This window comes from Anser anser (assembly GCF_964211835.1).
Source record: "Anser anser genome assembly, chromosome: Z".
Classification (NCBI taxonomy): Eukaryota; Metazoa; Chordata; class Aves; order Anseriformes; family Anatidae; genus Anser; species Anser anser.
The window spans coordinates 57,414,809-57,437,802 of NC_139723.1; the positions used below are offsets into that span (position 1 = coordinate 57,414,809).

The 22,994-nt window shown below is 35.0% G+C and overlaps 1 protein-coding gene and 1 long non-coding RNA gene across 6 annotated transcripts in view; one reads left to right on the forward strand and one right to left on the reverse strand.

Moving 5' to 3' along the window:
* The window catches only part of UHRF2 (ubiquitin like with PHD and ring finger domains 2), an 84,837-nt gene that overhangs the window by 12,211 nt on the left and 49,632 nt on the right, over positions 1-22,994 (reverse strand). For all 5 annotated transcript variants that reach the window (XM_083816592.1, XM_083816591.1, XM_083816595.1 and 2 more), the window contains exons 5-9: positions 18,007-18,116; positions 11,983-12,169; positions 7,887-8,010; positions 7,402-7,509; positions 3,184-3,288 (exon numbers count right to left, since the gene is read on the reverse strand). In XM_083816592.1, coding sequence (XP_083672718.1) covers positions 3,184-3,288; positions 7,402-7,509; positions 7,887-8,010; positions 11,983-12,169; positions 18,007-18,116 — 634 coding nt within the window. The remainder of the gene's footprint in view (positions 1-3,183; positions 3,289-7,401; positions 7,510-7,886; positions 8,011-11,982; positions 12,170-18,006; positions 18,117-22,994) is intronic.
* On the forward strand, positions 12,176-20,396 carry LOC310889317. The gene is made up of 3 exons (XR_014576513.1): positions 12,176-13,476; positions 14,947-15,092; positions 18,978-20,396. It is a non-coding gene; the product is annotated as an uncharacterized lncRNA (long non-coding RNA).

The following is a 22,994-nucleotide window of genomic DNA, read 5'->3' on the forward strand; positions in this document are numbered from 1 at the left end:
CAATTTAAGTATGCAATTCACTACAATACTTGCACTGCATCTTTGCCACTGATGGAACTGATTTAGTGCTTCCAGTGTGCAATGAATGCCATGTGGAGTTTCTGAAATGCTACATCCTCATGAGAAGGTTTGGGAAAATCCAGTGGACTAAACAGCATTTATTTGTTACTGGATTATTTCAAGCAAGAGGAACAACAGCTGTACTAACATATTGGGTCTGACTACCCAAACACAAAAGTAGCATAAAGATACAGATCATTCAAAATGGACAATGAACCATTTCATGAAGTAGTCTGTAAATGCTACACCACAGGCACTGAATGGTTTTAGTTTAAATAAACCAACAAACCTAAGAAACAAGTATATTTGCCCAGAGTCCCTTCTGAGTCATTAGAGAGGCTACTCTTTTTTATCCTTCCAGATTATTTTACTAGATGATGCAAATGATCACTGCAGATACTGTTCTCCAACAGATACTGAATCTCACTTCCAAGATTTCACTTACAATCCTATATGCAAAAAAACTTAAAGAAGAAGAAATAATTCTTCAGATTAAACTAAGGATACCACTCAATTAATTTACAACACTATATCAAACCAGCAGAAACATGTATCTTGAAACTTTTGAAAAGAGTAAATAAACAGCAGTTTTAAATCTGACCCAAGAAAACAATGACACAAGCTTGGAAGAAGACAATTTTTAAACACAAAAGTGAAATTTCTTCTGCTATTTGATTTGATGAACAAGCAAGTCAAAATATTTTTATCATGAACACTGTGATTGCACAATCATTGTTAATGTTGAATATCCAGTGTCTAAATATTAGTCTATTCTGAAATACTTCTTAGATTTCAAATTCATGAAGAAATCTCACAATTTCTTCAGCTAATGTTCCCATTACAGTTACTAGCAAGAACAAGATTAGCAATATTAATATATTCAAGACTCTAAAGCTAACTATTGTAGGACTGTATCTTAAATAGTTAACCTACATAATTTGTCACTAAAATCCAAGATTAAACATTTATAAGAGAGAGACTAATATGCAAACATTTTACAGGCATGTAACTAAGAATGAGGCTAAGCTTCACATGCAAAACAATTTCACGCACTTCTCATTTCATAACCTATGACTATACCCCTTCTCAATCTTGAGGGCAGATCCTTCACTGACAGAACTTATTGTTACTGAGCACTCAGAATGTCACAACTTGAGCAAAGTTGCAGACAAGTCTGGGTCTGCAGAACCATAAGTTTCCAAAGACACAGCATAAAAATGTCATGATCTAAAAGCCAGACAATGAATTCTGTTTCCTATTAATATATTTTTGCAATTATTTTACTCCAACAGTGAACTGTTAATTTAAAGCCACAAGAAGGGCATTAAGATGACACATTAGGAAAGCGTGTAAATAAAGATTATAACCATATGGTAAAAGTTTCCCAAATGCATGTATTTCTCAATCTTGTGAAAACTTACACACTATGTCATACTACTGAAATTCAAGTAAGAGTCACTTCTCTTTTCTTCTCATACAATAAAGTAACAGACGGTTTTATCTAAATTTTAACGTAAAAGTTTAATTGGAGGAAAGACATATTATATTTAGGATACTTATTGTACAGAATTTGATTTTTCCCTGGGTATTCTTGTAGGAGTTTAATTTCAACCTTTTTGCACAGAACAGGGGAAATAGAATTAAATTTGAAAATAAAATTTGGCATATGAAAAAAGAACTGAAAAAAAACCCTAATTCAAAAAACGCACCTGGAAAAACAATTTTTCCCCTTGCATCCTTACTTTAGAGAACTTCAAAAAAGCTGACATTCATATGAATTTTTAGGTATCACCTGCAATATTTCTCCCCAGCTATGCTTCTTCAAAATCATATATGCCACTGAGGCTGTGACAGTGCCTAAGTGTCTACAAAATCACATGATCCCAACTTCACTTAGCTAAACAGGAAGAGGCATGCAAAGGATTCAAATAACTTCATTAGATGTTATTAATTTAATAATGACAGTAGCAGAAATAAGGGAACATCAGTATCACTACCAAAAAGAAGAAGATAGCACATAGAAGATCTCATCCCAAGATAGTAGTTATAACTACTGAGCAACATTGTTCCTGAGGTGTACTAGCTAAGGTTCCTAGAGTTCGGGTTAGAGTTGATTCAAAGGACATAGTAATGTACCCCAACACCAAGTACCTCCTCATACGACTTGTTCAACAAAGAGACACAGACACCTTCAGAGACAACACCCTGTAGCTGCAGGTACTGTCAGCAAAGAATACATTACATTCTGAGGCTATTTCAGATGCTTGTTTCTTTCTCCAATGCCTTTGTCCTTGTGATTAGCAGCTACGCATGTTGTCAAAAAAATGGACTGCTTACTGCTTTATCCTTCACCTGATGCATGCATGATTCAAATTCCCACCTGGTGGAACCGAACTGCAGGAAGGGATGTACCTTGTGTAAACATTATTTGATTGCAGAGAACAGTAATCTATTCATAAACAAATGTTGATCAGCATCATGAGAAGAAAGTTGGAGGCAGTTAATTTTATTTATCAACATAACTGCTTTGGTTGCTCTATTTAGACCTTACATCAAAGTAGAAATTTTTCCAGCAACTTTGGGGATGATAGCACAAGATACTGAGACTTTCCTATGAAATTCTGAAAGCACTAATCAGTAGGAATAAAGAACCTTCAGAACTTCACAGAATCAGGTAACAGATGCCTTTTATTCTTGCTTCATTAAAATAAACACATTGCATAAACAAACCCAAAGGACGAGGCATTTATCTGACTTGAAAGCAATAAAAATCATGACCAAAGAACATAAAATTACTTGCATATCATTGTCAGATTTTACATAATACTAAATTGAGACTCTGAAAGTATACTGAAATTTTACTACCCTAAATGATGTAAAATTCAGCTGCAATTTCTTGCTTGAGCATAAGCATGAGCATAAGCATTTTTTAAGAAATATTTGCTTATATATTTCTCTCCAAAATACTAAGAACTATTGGATTTTTTATCACTGGTAGTTATTTTTTTCACAATTGTATTTGCATAAGCAGTAAGGCTCATATCAACAACAAACATAACCCTCTATCTTTAAAAAGATTAATGTATTAGAACAGCAAAATCATTGCTTGGATAAATGACATACCACTTCATCCTCAAATCCTCCAGCTAATACAAGTGAGTAAGCTCCATCATTACTGCGTCCATGGATTCCACCCACATGTGGTCTGTGAACACCTGCTTCGCTCACCTGGTAACAGAAAAAGGACAGTTTCTAACATCTTTTTCAACCAAACAGCTATCTATCATAACTTTTAACAGTGAACTTTCTGCTTAAAAAATTGTATAGGGGTGTCTGTGTAAACAGTTAACGTACAACTACCATTAAAGGTGAGAATTCCACTTGTTTTTAAGGAAGAAGAGCCAAAATAATGATATCTAAAAAAAGGAAGGACAATGTAGGACAGTTGTGACACCAGAAGATGTAAATGTACACTTACTTCTTTGGGAACATTTTCCATGATTCTTTCCACGAGCAGTATTTAAGACTGTACATATTGATATACCCCATTTGATAAAATTTTGTATTTGTTAACTATGGAAGATCACAGTGACCTGTGTAAAGATCACTCTGTCAGGTACCACTAAATTAACATGCTATTAATCTGTGATCAACTCAGAGGAATACTATGGCACAGCCTAATGAAACAGAAGAAGTCACTGAATCAAAGTGTAGATCACAAACTAGTTCTCCAACCAGGATAACTCTCAGATAATGAACGTGCAACTTAGCTGCAACCACACCACTCAAGAGCTGCTGTTGTAGCATAAACCTGCAACATCATTAGTCTGCTGGGATGTATCTCCCACAAAAATTAATATATTAACCAGATTTTTGCTGCTTGTTCCAAACTACCAATTTATATTTAAAAATTAACAAGAATAAACAAGAGATGACATATTAAATTCTGTACTTTCTCACTACATGATGTCAAAAATATTATTAATAGAATTAAGGTTCCCAGCATAAAAACAATTAGGATCCTTCTTCATACCTTCTTATACTCCTTCAAACCTAGGCTTTGTCTGTTCTTCTGATTCTGCCTCTCCCACTCCTGTACCCCTTTTTCCATCCTATACTTTTAAGCAATTTCCATAAAAGTTTACGTTCTTTTGCTATAGTCTTGTACTTTCAAAATACTACAATACATCATATCAAAGGTCCAGCTGGCAAAGAAAAAAAAAAAAAAGCTGTCTCTAACAACAGACAAGAGCAGACAGCTGTGCACAGTATGAAAACTCTGTAAGGATACAATGATCCTTCCTTGTACAATTTCTCAGCAAACAGCTGTCTAGGGCTCCAACTTCCTAATTTACTTAGAACTTTTTGAACCCATAGTACTCAAGAGAAAAAAGAGTTCACAATAGTGCTGCTTGTCTTATGAACTAGAACTAGCTTGTTCCTTTTGAATCAGTCACCTGATATTTTTTTTTATTTTGATGATCCCTTTTCTGCATTACAGAAGTATGTATACAGAGTGTTCCTTAATCATGCTCTCATACTGTACTTCATTTTACAGACTTCAACCCCACACCATCTTTTTAATCCTCTTCCGTAATGAAAGGTATTTTCACTTGAATTAAAACTATCCCATTCCTTTAATCATCCTGATTGTTGTTCATAATAATATCTACTATTTTCTAGCCATTCCTTTCAGAATATTTTAACTCCTGATTTACTTTTTTTGATCACTACTGGACATTAAGAGAGCATATTTTCAAAACTAGCTGTTAAGGGATCTTCCTAAATAATAATGAAAAGAGTAAGTAGCTGAAAGCCCATTACAATTCATATAAAGTTAGAAATGTGCCCAACCCCAGGTTTACTATCCACAACAACTTAGGACTCTCACCTAACTTTATCAGCTATTTGCCAATTTTTCCAGACCATTTATATGCATGCTGAATAAAAAGGCCCCACTATTGCACTCCTCTTTCCCGCTGTATTAAACATCCTTTCATTCATTCCTCCCTCCCTTCTTTCATTTCCAGGACTCATCAATTAAATTTAGGTTTCTGGTAGGTGATTCAACCCAAAGATGAATTCTGGTAAGTAATTCATGCCAAAGATGCTCTTCAGGTGCTCTCTCCAGAAGCAATACTTAGTCAATTTTCTTCTAGGGAAAAGAGAATTTGTGTCATGAAAAACTACACAAATCAAAAATAAAGAATCTAAAGTCTCTAAATTCTCATTGATCTGCTTAAGAGAAACCCATTTCTCATACAGAAGACTAGTTATATGAGAAACAAAAGTGTAATGTAAGTGGCTACGTAGAAAAGGTTTTTTTGTTTGTTTTTTTGTTAGTTTTTAGTGAAATGTTTCATTTGTACCAAAAATTAAATTGTTAGGTATAAATGGTAATTGCCTTTTGCTGTCTATTCCACACACATACGCACACATATATACACAAAATCATGGTTCTTTGCTTAATTTTCTTACAAAAGCAGCTCTGTAATTCTGTTCCTTTTCCTACCAGCGCAAGAAAGATCAGAAAACTATCAGCTTTTGTGTCACCAATGGAGTTCCTACAAAAAAGGCGAACTTGCAACTTTAATTACTTCTGAAGCCATGAAAAAACTTTATTTGGAGATTTTGGGTTTGCATAGGTGATTTCAGAAACTTCTCTTACTTGGTGATTTTAGGAACTTCTCTTATTTATGAAACTATGCTTAATCTGGAAGCCAATAAAAATATAACCATTTTAATTCCTTCCAAAAAAGTTCTTCAAGCACAGGAGAGGTCAGCAAAATATCCTGAAGAATCAAAATGGAATTTTCCTCTTAACTAAGTAGTTGTGTGTTAAAATCACTGGGATAATGAACAGCATGATTTCACAGTGCAAAATTAATTTGCTTATAATCTGGTATTGACAGTAGCACTCATGATGTACACCAGTGTGCCAGTGTGAGAAAGAGTAAGTTTAGTTTTTAACTGCCTCATTGTGATTTCTACCAATGAGAGAAACTGAAAACTGTTGCTATATAGAAAATGTCTGCTGCAAACCATATCAGCCTTAAAAATTGCACACTCTCCCAAATCCAGAATTCTTCAGACAGTAGTGAAGACACCACCATCGGATGAAATCTTCCTGTTAAGTATTTGCTTCTATCATTTGAATAATAAAACATCTATCTTCTTCTCATAAGAAAGCAGGTGATAAAAAGTTCAGAGAGCTAATCAGAAAAGGCTTCTGATTCTTTTTATGCCCATGTTTAAGCACAGAAGAAAAAAATGTTTCTATTCTGCATGTGAAGGAGAACACTCAGTTACCAACTATTACACATGTAGGAGACAAATAATTAACTGATTTTGAAAATAAATAAGTATCCATTTCCCTGACACAAACAACAAAAAATCAAAAAATAGAACAAAACCCAGGAATATCAGATAAGATCAGGGAAAACAAAGAAAGTTTGCATTTTTTTGGACACTTCAAAACCATAGCACTGGCATAAAAAGATGCTATCCCATCATTCCAGCTTTTTAAAAAGCTTCCATATATATATATATAAAACATACATATATATATATAAATTTTATGTATATATTCATAAAGTGCCTATCACCATATTGATAAGCATTCTGCCCCTCTATATATCGGCACAGTACTGTATAACCAAAATATGAAATGGACTGGGAAAAATAAATTCCCTTCTAGCCCAGATGGGATGATATTTCAGACAGTTTTTGTTTTTTTTTGTTTTTTTTTTACTAATCTAGTTTACCTCAGAACCTAAGAAATATTTGGAACAGAAAATGAGACAGTGCAAGAAGTAGCAAATCTTGAACGGACAGCTCATTTTATTAGTAGTACAGGCTTATGCTGTTTTAAGATGTTCACCTGCTTAAAAGAATAGTTGGATGTCAGTTATGCATGACCAAAAAACCTAACAGTTAGTCAACTTATAGTGATATCATCTACTGTTTTTGAAATCCACAGTCTACATTTTTTTAGTGGGATGACCAGTTCACGTGAAGGAGAATTCAGAAAACACTTGACTCTATTCACTAAGTATCCCACTTAGAATTTTAACATGTGAAATTTGTTTATCCTCATTACAACAGACTTCTATTTAAAAATAATTCAATTTTTTTAAAAACACTACTTATTAGCTGTATTATAAAATCTGTATGTTTCTATTTCATTACAGTTGGCATCACTTCCAGTATCATACTGTACGTGCTTTATCTTGTCCAGGTGAAAATGAAAATTATCAATCTAAATTTACATTAGTGTCCAACACATTTATTATTATTCATGTTTACTTCAACTACAGCTAATACTGAAGCAACATACCATACCTGAACTCTGAATTTCCAAGTTGTCCCAACGGGAACACCAGGAATAGGTCCATAATGATTTGAAGGAACAATGGTGCATTCCTTAGTGCGACCAACACAGGCCATGCCCTAAAAACACAGAATGAATTAATGTTATAATATTGAAGACTACTTGCAAAATCAGATACAGATGTCAGGAAATCTAGTCATTATACAAAATACATACTTTAAAATGCATTAACAATTGTTAAAGAAATGTTTTAAGTAATGTGTGTTCATGGTTTTTGGGGGGAGATTGGGAGTTGGGTTTTTTGCTTTTACCTCTAGTCACCTTAATAGTTCTTCCACTGCTTTAACTGTCAGTAGATAGTGGGCAGGATTCATCATTGTCTCATAGTCTGTGCAACCCAGTACTGAATTTTGTGTAGTGCATATAGAAGTATAATTACAGATGTAGCACATACATGAACAATCAGAGTAATAGCTATTTCTAAAACACACTCTACCTTGCCCCAGTCTCTCTGGCTTTCAGTACTGGCAGATGGCATCTTTGCTTTCTTTTTACTCTGTTTGAGCTTTTCTCCAGCCTTTACAACTTCATTAGAATCATTTTTGCAGGAAGGACAATACCTAAAAAAACGGTTTTAGTAAATTCTCAATTACTTCATAATAATGGCAATACATTTCCTGTAGCCAAAATAGTGTCAACTGGTTTATCTTGACTGAATATTTAAAGCTAGCAAATATATACCAGTCTCAAGCAGCTGAAGCCTACAGTTGAAAAAAAAATGAACCCAACATGAACAAATGCTGACACCTTTAAAATAGGGCATTTCAGTTTTTTTGAAGGTAGAGTGTTAGAGGCAAAACATTTCACTATTCTTTCTCACATGATGTGTGAGACGTCCCCATGTGTCCTGTATTCTCTCTTCATTCTGTCCTCTTTCGTTCAGACCATGTAAAGGAGAAGATAGCCGAGATTAGAGTATGCTGCTAACCAGTGCTCGTGGTTTGTTTGTATGTCCTGCCCACTCTACCCTTATTTTCTGCATCTACTGCACTGAATTTCACTGCAGACAGCTGAAGGTGAAACAGAGCCAAGACACCATGTAATATGGGTAGACAGACAGACAGACACACACGCACACACACATTCATTAATCCTACCCCACAATGCCTAAGGCACTTGGAACACAGCACTGGGACTCATTCCAGCTAACACAAAGCCAGCCTGATAGGAAAGAAGGAGATAGCAGTACGCCGTGACTGCAGCAGAGAGAGAAGGGAGGTACACTGGCCATTTTACTGCTTCTAAAAACACTTTCATCCCACTCCAGGAATGCTAATGCAAAGGTAATTAATTGTCCATGTTTCTGGCTCCCATGGCCTAAGTTTGGCCCACAAGCTGCTAATGGAAGATGCCTGATCTAAAATAACATTGATAACTTAATTTAGATTACTACCACTACTGCTACTACTACTACTGCTGTTTTGGATTGATGACCTTATGCATTTGGTTATGAACAGAAGATTTAATGATTAATGTCCACAGAAACAGATTTCACTATGCCAATAAAGGTGATGAACCATTAAGACAATGAAGTTACATTGATAATAAGAAATGAAAAATAATACAAGATGTTGAATTTGTCTAGCACTAAGACTTTGGATGATATTACTACAGTTGTTTGGAAAAAAGAGTATGCAATGGCCACCTGCAAAGAAGGAAGATGATAAAATGCAAGTTCACAAGGCGAATTTAACAATGGCATTCCCTGCTTTTTGATAGCATAACCATATTATCCTAATAGCTTTTAATGTAAGCTTCTCATAGAATATTAAATATTGTTTAGCATATAGAAGGGCCTCATCTCTGTGAGAGAACCTTATCATCATTTCCCAAACTGCAAGTTTATCCCCTGCAGGGAGTTTGCCAAATCTTTCCACTTCCAAAACAAGCAAGATCTAGCAGGATGTTAAGGATCACACGGCCATTACCCTTTGCTCCTATGTAAGAAGGAAGAATGCAGACCTCGTCTTTGCTAGGAGATACTGCTTTGCCCAGTGTAACTGAGCTACTTCTACATACAATCAACCATTAAGACTGCAGAGGGCTGGTATTACTAAGTATCTCAAAATAACTATTACAGAGCCATCTCCATAACCGTACCTCTTCCACCCAATGATTTCATCCACAGATGCAACTATATATTTACTTGAATAAACAGATCTTAAGGCTCGTATTGTTACACAGCAGACAAAACCAGTTAAAATGCTTGACAGCCTTTTTGCAAGACATTTTATACGAATATTATGAATATGTTTTTTATATTATATGAATTAACCTTCTACTACTTGTGGAAATTCATAATCATTTTGTGAGGAATGCAAGTAGAAGGGTCTAAACTTGAATGTAACCCATGACCTGAGAGACTATAAAGGCCATATTTTCAGTCAATTCAATTTTTCTGTGGTTGCCTACAGAACACCACATTTCCTGTAAGGAGGGAAACCATCCTATGGATCTATGCTATGCAGTTATGGTCATGCTACTGGAAGAGGGTAGGGATATCTTAGAAGTAATTCCAACACTTTGAAAAAATTTGCATTCTTCAAACTTTCTTTGTAGCTCTCTTAAATAGAAGTAGAATAACTCCTAAGAACATCTTCTTAGATGTTTTTGAAAAAGAATTGGTGCCAGTGAAGATTCGAACAGTAATAACTAATCTGAAAAATCATCTGAGGCACCCAGCAGGCCAAGATAATCTTAGCACGCTTACTAAACCAAAGAGACACTGGTGGCTGGTGAGAATTCAATATTAGTATCCTAACACGCCTATCAAACTTGCTGTGTATTTGAGGATACAGAAGAAACTAGAGAAAATAAATAGTTCTCAGATTAGAACAAAGGATTTTGTGACTTTGTGTTTAGAGGGTCACTGACTTGGAGCATATTTATTTTCTTTATGAGAAATTTAACTGTGATTAATACTGGAAAATAAATGAATTTTACTGTTGCTGGAGTACTGGATTTTGGGAGTAAGTAACTGAAGAAGAATGGATGGACTGAACAGATGTATACTTCCAGCCAGGTGGTCTCAATGAACATTCTGAATGAAGGAAGTCAAAAAAGAACTTCTCGGCTGCTATATCCAAAGGTCAAGCACTGTGAAGTAAAAATACTGTATAAGGACTGCAGTCAATAATAAACCATTTGTGTGTTGAGAATGGTTTCCAACATGACATCAACTCGGTAATGCTGGCAATCAGTAGGAAGCAAGAAGATGCCATATACAGCAAGAACAACCTGCCCTGACAGTAGAAAACTTAGGGATAGTTATGACTAGTATGATGCGTAATAAACATTGCTGAATAAACACTGTCATTTTGCACATGGAAGAAGTGGAAGGCACAGAGGCAATATTGAAATAAATGCTATTCTTAATTCCAACTACCACTCCAAAAAGGGTGGATACAATGCTTCTCAATGGAGAAATTTCATAGGACAAAGAAAAAACAGTAGCCTCAGTATTGCTGCTGAGAAATACCTATCACTGTTAATCTCTCAATTGCTTAATCACACATTAGCATATATATAGAAGGAGCTCAGAAAAAAATTGATGCCACAAAAAACAGGCACAGCATTAGTGACTTACCAATACACAAACTTCCTTTGCATGCAGCATCCACTACAGTATAGTGGATTGAGTTATTTATTTCCAAGGAATGTTAAAACTTCCATAGCACTTTAATGGATCTTTTTTTTTCTTTGAAGTGTACTGTTCCACAAAAATTAATCACAAGGCCCAAAGATATTCCATAAAATGTATTCATAGACATCTTAGACATTAACTGATGTCTACATAATGGAAAACTTCACTTGAATGAAGCTCTGTTTATTACTCATTTATAAAGGATTAGCATCTCATGTAAGTCACAGGCAGGTTATAAATATGAACAGCGTAAATTGTAGATAGCTAATAAAGACAAAAAATGGCACAGCGCCCAAGATAACTTACTGGGCTGCTAGTGGTTCCATGCAGACTCACTTCAAAATACAGTTACCTTGATTTGACAATGTGAGTTAGCTTGGTTTTCCTGCTGGCAGAACCAGGGACAGTAAAAAGGAGAACAGCAAGCTGGTGGATCTCGCACAGCAGGAGATATGAAAGGGGTAGAGGCAACCAGAAGACATGGGAAGGTCTCAGGGCCAGCAATAGCGGCAGAGGATGAAGTGAAAGAGAAAGGTGAGGGACTGTTGTTCAAGCAGTGGAGCTTGAATGAAATTAAGAGACAAGGGAACAACCACTGTAAGTAAATATAACCAGATCAGGCAATGTCCTAATGATCACAGTGAATAAAATGAACATACCAGTTTTTGAAATTATGTAATGATCATTAAAGCTTACTACTAATCCTTTATGAATGATTTAAAAGTATTATTGTGACAGAAAACATAATGGTTTACATTAAGCGGACAGATGAATAACACACCAGAATTACAAAAATTCTTTAGTAGTGTCTCTTACGAGGTACAAATAACAAAGAGGTACCTTGTGCAGAATGGTAATATAGATAAGTAAATCATCCTTGTATATTTACCAGTCCTCATCTTCTGGTATCTTGCTTAAAGGAGGGTTCAGGCAGTATATATGATAAGCCATATTACATTCATCACACAGGAGTTGCATGTGAGCATCCTGTTTTCCACCACACAAATAACATGAACAAAAACGGCATTCCTTATCTGGATCAGCCCTACAGTGCTTGCACTCAGGGCCACTTTTTCCTGTCAAAAACAAAGAAAAAGTCAAATGCCATGTATCTTAGAAAACTGCATTACTCTATCAACAGGAAACAATTCTTTCTGCACATGAACACTGTCCTCTTGAAATTGATTTATTTATTTTTTTCCCCCCACAGTAACTTTTATTTTACTACCTAGGCCAACGGGATTTTTTATTGTATAAACCAGCAGCTTCTCTTATTTTCTCCCCACCAGCCCACTGTGCCTCACTGCCTCCAACATGACACCAGCATACTCTGCCTACAGATGAAGCCTTGAACAATCTTTAGTTGGAGTCTTCTTAAATTCAGCCATGAAAAAATCCCACTTGGTAACAGTCAAATGCAGACAGAACTACAATCTAGAACAGCTCTCTTCCCCTTAGAATTAAATTTACAGTTGCATAAAAGAATTAATAGTCTAAGATCACAGTCCACCTCAAAATCACCAGTTTTTCAGAGCAGCAGTTTAGTTTACACACAAAGAAACACTAACTTTCTGGTTTAGCTCACTTGGAAATTTGGACTAAATGAACACTGCTATGAAAAAAAAAAAGACAAAAAAAAACATTGGCATTGGTTCCCAAATCATTCAGTAGCCTAAAACAGATATAAAAGAGCAGAATATAGCAGAATTAAGACTTACAGGAAAAATGTTTGAAACAACTGGGAAGTCCAGAGGAATGAGAGAAGACTTCAGAAGAGAACTTGATCACTGCTCAAATAATTCCTTCATTAAAAGAAAAAAAAAAATCATAGAATCATAGGATATCCTGAGTTGGAAGGGAACCACAAGGATCACCAAGTCCAACTCCTGTCCATGTTCATATGTGTTCTGTATGAAAGACATCTAGAAATGCCATGGAAGTGAACTTGACCTTCAACTAGCCTAATATAATAATTAACTGAGTAATTCCAAGCTGCTCTTGAAATATCATCTTATCTGAAAGAAGTAAATGTCTTTGAATCAGAAGGCACAGAAGACTACAAAGACTATTTGAGAGTTTGGATTTGGATGTAGGAAGTTGGAGAATCTAGATGCCTGCAATAATACGAAGACTTTTTTTTTCTGAAAGTTTAGAAGATGGGAAAATAGAAAGGCTTATTAACTAACTTTCTTCATTCATTCTGTGAAGTTTACAACTTGAAATTCTGGCTCTCTGGTCCTACTATAACATTCTATAATTTAATTCACTTGGATGGACAGACTGTTTATCTGAAGCTTTGAGACAGCTGTAGACTGTCAGAAATACTGTAAAGTACGAACAACAACCTTTTCTTCCTTCTGAAGAAGAAGTGGTAGACAACAAGGTAGACAACGTTTGTTCCTGTTACTACTTCCACTTTAAGAGAAAGAAGGTGAGAGGGAATACAATAAAGAGTTTAAGACAGATGAGGAAAATCATAGGTAAAAACATTTTTACTACTGACAGTGGCCTTCAGTTTGTTAGAGTACTTTAATATGTACTCTCTTTGTGTACTCTAACAGGGAAATCTCAATGCAAGCTCAGAAAAAGGAATAGGGAAGACTGGGCCACAAAATGTTCTCAGGAGCACAATTCTGGGAGAAAAAAATAACCGTGAGTTATAGTAGTTCAGAAACTGAAAGAGCTGGAATACCAACATGTGGAATAAATCTTCTTGTAAGTCCATAGGCGAACTATCTGAGAAACTTCTGAACTGATTCATAATGTCTTCTCAAAAGGGCAATTTGCCTAGAAGGACAGTCTGGCAGACAAAATCTGTGACAGACAAAATTGTCCCTGTCATAATCTTTGGTAAAAATACCCCAAACTCATTATTCATTCAAAAACTAACACTTTCGTTCTCAGGAACAAAGACTGTATATGTCCATGATGTCACAGGCAAATTCATTAATAAGAATTTTGAGGAGTTATAAAAATGCAAACTATAAACCAACCTGCTCTAACCCCAAACCCCATACAGCCTTTAGGAGACAGCATGAACTAAGAATATCACACAAAAACAGAAGGGTACAAATGTCAAATCATAACATTTAAGAAAACATTGCCTGTTCCCATAAAAGATTTAACCCTTAGTAAAACATAGGATTTTTTTCATACTAAAGGATGTCTGTCTTTCTGACACATTTTTATGGGAGACTAGATTTTTTCAAACCTTATAGATATCTGCTCCCAGGTTTGTCTCACTGGAAGGGGACAATACTATTCAAGGACAAGTTTCCATCTTCTCCTAGCTTTATTTCTTATTTTTTCTTCACCATGAGTTATTGTTTAAGTTGCTGCCTTCAGAAGCTGGAAAGCTTATCAAGTCATTGCAAGTTAGTTTGCTCATATAACATAAAGTAAAGATTTAAGAGCTGATTCCTGAACAGAAAGAAAGATGAGGTATCTCCTTGATGTATCCAGAACAGTTCTGGATACTTTTGCATTTTTCCTAAGCATATGGAGAACAAAAGGAATAACTATGGGATTGCAGAAATCTCAGCCCCTTTCTGCTGGGAAAAAAAAAACTGCTGTCCCAACTGGACAGACTTTACAGAAAATGTGATCAACATGGATAAGATATCAGAATAAAATCTCTGTGGGAGAAACTCCATACTGAAAGTCTTATAAGAAAGGGGGACTGGAATACCAAGTGTTGTGCTATATCTACTGTCCTTCTGGATGATATTGAGCGATACTCATCTTCACAGGTGGAAGAAGTACACCTGCATTGTAATTTGTAAATTTCTGTAAGAGAAAAAACAAAAAAGCATCCAAATGGAAGTAATCTTCTAGTCTAAGACTTCTCCCGCAGGGTTCAATTGAAGAGAAAAGAAAAGAGTGCTGATGAAACAGTCTGTACATGGCTGTACCTGTGGAATTTCTTGAACAGCTACGCAAAACTCACTGATCTGTCCAAGCTATCAACATCAATTCAAGTCGAGGTTGAAAAAATCCCAGGTAACTGGTCTCTCCTTTGAAAAATCTTAGAACTGATGACTGAGCCGTCCCTAAATAAACTCATACTCTATCTCATCTGACAAATAATAGGCAAAAAGAAATTTATTTTTCTCTATATCTTACCACCACAGGTTGTCTAGGCTTACATAATTTACTCTGTTTTCTGTTACAAAACCAGTTTCATAGGTCAAAGATTAGTAATAATCTCTTTTTAAAATATATATATTTCTGAAGAAAAGCAGAGGTCTATGTATTTGTTCAGTTAAACAACACCTGAAGTTTTCAACATTCTTCAATACACAAACAAAATGCAAACTGTCGTTTTCATTACATGGCTTTAATTTCTCACATTTCTGCTTTACCATGTTCTTAACTGAATGCACTGTTTATACCTGGCATATTGGTCATATGGAGACAGGTCTGTTCATCCCTACCAGCCAGGTATACTTTAGTTGCACTTATTATTTCACATTCTCTTCTTTTACAGGAAGAGTTATCTCACATTTATTGCACAAATCTTGATACTGCTGGAAACAGTGTATGTTGATGTCCAGTTCTTAATTCCTTTTTTGCACAGAAATAGTTTAAATGTATTTACAAATATGTTGCTTTTTAATTTACTAATTTTCTAACATAATTTTCTAGTAGGTTTAACTATAACTTTTTCCCAGACTGCAGAATTCAGTTAAATAATTTCAAAATAACTTCCTTATATTTTTTAATGTAACTGATAAACTTATACTGATCCTTCATACACATTTTTTTCTAATTTATGTATACAAAGCCTCATTAACATATGACCATGCTCAAGGAGCAACAATTTCCCTGTAGAGATAGCCTACAGTGTTTATATGGTGAGGATGATTTCCAAAGTATGCATACTAACTTTTGGAAAGGACACAGATAGCAGCTTCATTAGACAACAATATAGTCAGCACATATTCTGATTCTGCTCGCAGCAATCTTATAGAGTATTTAAGGACAGTTAATTCTTGAATCTCACATGATACTATTGTAACAAAAATCTACTGCTTGTCATAGCATACAAGTAAGTTAAATAGATGTGCATGTATTGATAAATATATGCGTATGTATTTTTTTTTAAATACAAAGTAGGACTAGAGAGTTGAACACGGCAGAAAGGCAAAGGCTGTACTACTTAGAGCTCAATTGATGTGCAGTGTCATAAGTCAACAATGACAAGACAGTTTACCACAAAAATTAGAACCACGTGAACAGAAATGGAAAGGGCAATGTGGTGAGAAAGCTGGACTCAGAAAAAAGAACAGTTTGAGATAAGAAATCAAACTAAATTACCAGATCAATTAAATTTGTAGGTTTACATTTTTAAAGTTTATATTTATATGTTATATTTATTTATGTAGGTTTATAAACAATATCCTGAAATGGGAGCACGAATAGAATGAAACAAAACATACACAGAGGTGCTAATCTCTACACAGATAGCAGTAAGTGAGTCATTTAAGCAAAGAGGTTACAAATGACGAAATAGGTCTAAAATAGGAGGGGAAGGAGCTGTAAGTGAAAATAAAGAGCTTGAATTTGAAATAGTAGAAACAGCAATTATCAGAGGAAGCACAGAATGTAAAATAAATAAATACTCAAGCCAAATCAGATGGTCCCAATGTAGCCAATTTTGTATAATCAGCAATATAGTAATTATTCACTTCCTTAACATGTGTATACTTTTAAAAATTAATTTAGTACACAGAAAATGTGGGGAAGGACTAAACAAACTGTAATAATTTTATATGCCCTTTAAAAGGTTTTGTAAATAATTATACTTGCAAAATAAATAGGTTTGTAAAAGCAAAGCAGTACCAGTACATTTTAACTTCTCTCATACCAGCTTTTTAAATAGAAATGTGTTTTAAGATTTTGCAAAACCACTTGAATTATGCATAGAGAAGATAAAAAGAATGGTTCTTTTTGTAAGTAACCTAAGGAAAGTAAATCACAAGCAATGAAAAATGAATTGTGAAAAGTTTATTTACAGGAAGTCACATTTCAACTTTTAAGAATACAACTTCAAATGCAGTGTGCTTTTCTAAAAAACGTTTTTTTAGGTGACTGCAAATAAACAGTAAGTACACTAATTCTTGTGCACTAATAGCTACATACAAAGATTCTGAAAAATACTTGCCTTGGTGTCAAGAATCTAAGATATGATGTATCTGCTTCATTTTTTAATTCAGTAACATCTATTAGTAGAGCTGAAGATCAATCTCTCAGTTTCACTGTCATAAACACCATCTTATCCCTCCTAACTTCAGTATATCTTTAAAGTTAGGATAAAATGTCCCACCACTTTTTAGATATGCTGCCACCAACTCCTTCCTTTGGCTGTGGGGAGGATGAGGAGGTATGGCATAGTTATTTTTAGAAGGTTTTACAGGGCCAAAAAATAATCTAAACATTAATTATTTGGTTTGTTTGTTTTTTCATGGTACTAGTAGCTCTGGTACAAAGTTCTTAATTTTATTTTTTAATTCGTACATAATAACAGGTTTAAAGAGCAGCATTACAGACTAATTCTGTATTTGTCATTTATTAATTTATTAGAAGTTTAAATGGCATGTCCATTGCCACAGAAGTTCTGGTGACCTGGACACCTGTCTAGGAACTTAACTAAGATTATGACTTCATTTTGCACAGTTTGTTTGGAATATTCCCATTTCTCTGCTCAAGACAAAGATGTTAAAATCTACCTTACAGTAAATATACCTTTAGAACAGAAATCTAAAAAGAATTTTATGTTACTGCTTTCCTGTGCATGCAAAACCTTTATTATTACCTCTGCAAACTACTTGTTCTGCATTCTAAAGAAACATCATTCAAGTATTCCATTTTTATATCTATTCAAATGCCAAAAACAAAAACAAAAACCACATACTTTTGAAATCTCCATCACCAAATGTCAATGGATAAGCTCCTGGCTTTTCAATCTTGTACATTTCTTCTATAAAAAGGATTTTACAATCATTTATTGTGTCTTCTGGGCCTCTGAAAAATAAAAATAAAAAGTACATTGAACTTGGTTTCTCATACCTAGACTCTTTAATTTATGACTCCTAAGCAATGGGATAAATCTAAGTAGCATCTTTTTTCATTGTTGATTCAGTCCACACACAAAATTCGGTGTAGTACTAACTCTACCAAAACTAAAACATACGCTCTTTACACTTGCATAAACAAAAGACTAGCTCATTGCCCTCAGATTACCTGACTGCCACATCACAGCTTGCAACTAAGTACGTTCTCCTTGACAGCCACCCATAACGTTGCACTTCTACCTCTAAAACTACAAACTATTTTGCTGGCTGAACACAGCAGACCAGACAAAATCCTATCCTCTTGAATGAAGCATACTAAACATTGTTGTGAGGGTACACTGCCAGAAATAAACTAGATTTGTGACTTACAAGATACAATAATAGATGTTACTTGGAACCTATATAGCAAGAAAAATGATAAAGGAGATCGTTTAAAACTCTTACCACCAAAAGAAAGCTTTAAAAGCCTTACTTTGACTTCTAAAATGTCTTGGAAAACTAAAATTCAATCCTGCAAACACATGTACAATATTGAATTTCAGATACTGAGATTAGTCCTGTTAATGACAGATTTCTGTACCAGCTCAACTCCTTAGACCTCAGTGATAAATAACAAATACCCTATGACTCCATAGGACTAATGCTAAAAGCCTTCTAGAGATGGATTAGGGAACATAATGTGTAAAGCGAAGGTTTTCACTTTCTCACATGCATTTACTAAAATTCTAATCCAAATATAAATGCATTTAGATAGAAAAGTTTAGAAAAAAAAACAACACTTCTAAAATGCTGTCTTTTCCTCCCTCCCCAGGATGATACAGCGCGTTCTTCAACTACCTCTTCTTCTACTGTTTTCAATTTACTACGTAATTTAGAACTGATTGTGAAGTTCCAGTATAATGCATATTGGAAGCATTTATTACTGAGCACAGTCTCGCTGACTTCACTGAATTGTGTTATTACCAGTTGAGCAATTTGACACAAGAGAAAGGAATTTGCTTGCTGGAGAGCTTTATTTCTTTTAGAGTGATACCCAGCTATTAAAAAGAAGTCTGAAGAACTTTTGGGTTTGTTGAACTTCTCTCCTTGTCAAAATTTACTCTGTTGAACTGCTGCAATCCCTATTTTGGTTCTAAAAGATCTCTTCAAAATCTGAAATTACACAAGTAACTAAAGGAATACAGACCACAAATGCCATAGCTTTAATTATGAAGATTATACAGTTTAACATTTTACCAAGCCTGTGATGTTTGTAGTTAAAATGTCCAGTGAGCACTCTGCAACACAAGAAATATATATTTTTCTTCTCTCCCACACAGAGATGTTGGATGTGCTGGACATAACAGAGAAGTAGTAGCACACAGTCAACCTGTTTCCAAGTCAGGAAAGAGTTAAGATTACAATTTTTTTTGAAGGCTTTATTATGAATGAAAAAACAAACAAACAAAAAAACACCTATTGCACTGATTACAATTCAGTATTTGAACTAGGTTGTGCAAGATGCTGCTAAGCAAAACTAAAGCGCATTGCATCATTACAAGGAAATAATGAAAATTAATAATATCGAAGATACTGATAAAACATTGCTACACTGGAGACTACTTTCAACGCAAACACCACTAGTAAGATAAAATGTTGTTTCTTTCAAATTATTAGAGTGTACACCAGCCTGACAATATGTCTGTATAGGGTGAACAACTCTTCTAAGCCCTATTGGTAGGATATTTGTAGGAAATAATCACAGAGACGATCTAAAAATTCTTGCTTAGAAATCCAGGTGGCATATTCCTACAAAAAGTTCCATGCTACAAAACTACATCAAACTATAGACGAGCAGGGAAACAACATATTACGGTCCATTATAAATAAGGCTAACTGCAATAACAGATCATCTCCAAGACTAACTCACTGGTGTCCCAGATTAGTTACCGAATATTCACAGACCAGATTCACAGGTCTAAATGTATTGGGGAGCACGTTTACTGCTTCTAAAAGCAATGTGGGAAAGAAATGCACATGCATATACGCTCACAAAAAATATGTATCTAGTTTAAGTAAATCCATTTAAATGTCATCACTGTTTTTGTCCTCTTTGTTACTGATGCCTAAGAGCAGTTTTACTATCAAAGCAAACATGAGGCCTTTGTGCCATTCAAAGTTCCAAGCAGCTCTAGCCAACGGAAATGTAAATTAGAATACTCTTAATAAAAAGTTGCTATTTGTCTGTTAATAGTTTGTGGTAACTCAAATCTGGGACTTGACTTGCCCATTTATTTTGCTTGAGGGTGTGCCTCTGCTTCTTCAGTAAGACTACAGTTCTCAGAAAAGAGAAGCAAAAAAGGAAAGGCTCTGCTCTCTCCTCCGTTTCATTGTCTGCTCCCACCACTTCCCTTGTGCTGACTCCAGTTCTTGGACTCTACCACATGCTGACTTAACTAAGGCAGAAGAAAACTAAGCCAGGAAAAAACCCACAGGCAACAAAACCCTTTTTGGTGGCCCTGAGATCTGCAGTGGTTTAGATCTCCATGGGACTGGAGTCTGAGATGACTTTGATGGTGTCTTGATTCACCATGATTGCCTTTTACATGTACCAACAGTTGTTCACTTTGGCATCTGTATTTATTTGACCCTTTTTATTCCTTCCAGGGTTTGGAGGGAAATAATTCCCCTCTTGTTAGTCATATGCATAAACAGAAACCACTAGCAAAATTGAGAGATTTTGGATATTTCAACAGAACATACAAATGCTACATCAATGCAAATACCTCAATCTGACAGAGAAAAGCTTATTTTCCTCACCAAAAAATCATGTATTTAAGATAAGTTTCGTTTGCACACTAGGGGGCATTGCTTAAAGCAGTTCTGTACATTGTGGAAATATCTCTCAGTCTTATTTAAGTTTATATGCAGTGCAGTGAACACAGGAAGGCGAATTCCCTGCACTTCAGTCTGGATGAGACTGTATGGTCCAACCACTCACACTAGAAGGCTGGACTCCAGCTTCTGTCATTGCAAAGTATGCCTCCGACAACATAAGGTTAGAGATACTTCTACTCTGTGAATGATTATGGCATTTAAAATCCTCCAGCTGTCACCACATCTGCAGTTCTGTTTAAGGCAAAATCTCCAGTTTTGGTTTAAAGTGAAATACGTGTCTAGAAAATCCTCCCTGAAACAGATAAAAGAGCACTTCCAAGAATAACTACTCCTCTAAGAAGGGCTTTGGGGGCCAGTATAGCACTGCAGGTAAAGCGAGAGTGGAAATACCTCTCTTCTGCAGTAGCACGCAAAAACGCTTTGGATTATCTACAACATAAACATAAATTCACAGTCATAAAACATCATGCATTCAAAGATGCATAGATCCTTTTTCAATGGAAAAAATGTATACATAATCTCTGGCAGAAAACACAAACAAACAAATACAGAGGGACCTTCTCAGAGTATCAAGGTTTCCCTTGACACTTATTTTTTGAAAAAAACAAAAACCAAAAAATTTACAAAACACACCATCAACAACAAAAAACACCACCAACACCAACATCAAAAAAACACACATACAAAACAAAACAAACAAACAAACAAGCAAACACACACACAGAAAAGAGCTACCAGCAGTTCTCCTGACCCTCTTCAATGCTATAAACCTTATTATGTTAGAACGTTCCTTATCTATACCACGGCTTGACTGCTGATCTAGCTTGATTCCTCTAATAGCTCTTTCTAATATAACTCAAAAGCAGTGCATGCATTTTAAAATTAAAACATAGAATTATGCCTTATTTCTCCTAAATAACATGAATTTTTACATTCAACAAACCATGTGTATGGATTTGAATATCTGTATGCATACAAAGAAAAACAAGCAAACCTTAAATTTTAAGCAGATCTGTATGGTAAAGTCAGAGTAGTCACAGAAGCTGCATACATTGGGTTTTAATAAGACTACAACTACAGGTGTATCTACTGAAAAGCTTAAGCATAATGTATTAAATCAGTTAAAATTTTGTCAGGAAATGATATTGACATGTTCAATGTAAAACAAAACGTAGCTGCTACAAATATGACTCTCCCATATAAAGAGATATTTTCAAATTCTAGTACATTTCAGACAAATTTCAGCCTATTTGCACAGCTTATATTCCCTCAAGTTTTACATCTTGCACATATTCAGTATTTGTGTGGGTTTGCCTGTAGTACTCTTATCACTGTTATGAGCAAAAATGCTTCTAGGAAAGACTTGTAACTTTTTTTCCCCTGTCTCTACATTGTCTTATGGTTTGGAGCTGTTTTACTTTAATTTAGGTCATTTCTTACAGCATCTTCTCCAGAATTTAGAAAGCAGTATCGGGGAAGACCAAACCAAACCAAACCAAACCAAACCAAACCAAACAAACTTTACATTGCATGCAGTTCTCTAAGTACAGTTTTTAGACAAGAAGAAAGGTGGGAAAACACCATAAAGCTGTGGAAGCAAATCTACAGATGCTTGTGTTATTGCTATCCATATCTATGGGGAACAAGCCAAACCTGAGCTCAGTAGAATATTTACTGGCAGTAAATTCCACTGATGACAATTTACACTATTAAACTACATTGATTTAAACTGTTAAACTATTAACTACATTGATTATGTCACTGTTTTCTTCAAACATGAAGAGATTTATAATTTGGTTCAATGACATTAGTAAACTAAAAGGCACCATGTCAAAAAGTTTCTGTGAAGTATGCAGAAGCAAAGATTTTAATCATCAATTTCATTACCAAAAATCACGTGTATTTCAACCTCAAAGCGCTGAAGCTCACCAATACTTCTTCTATAGCTAGT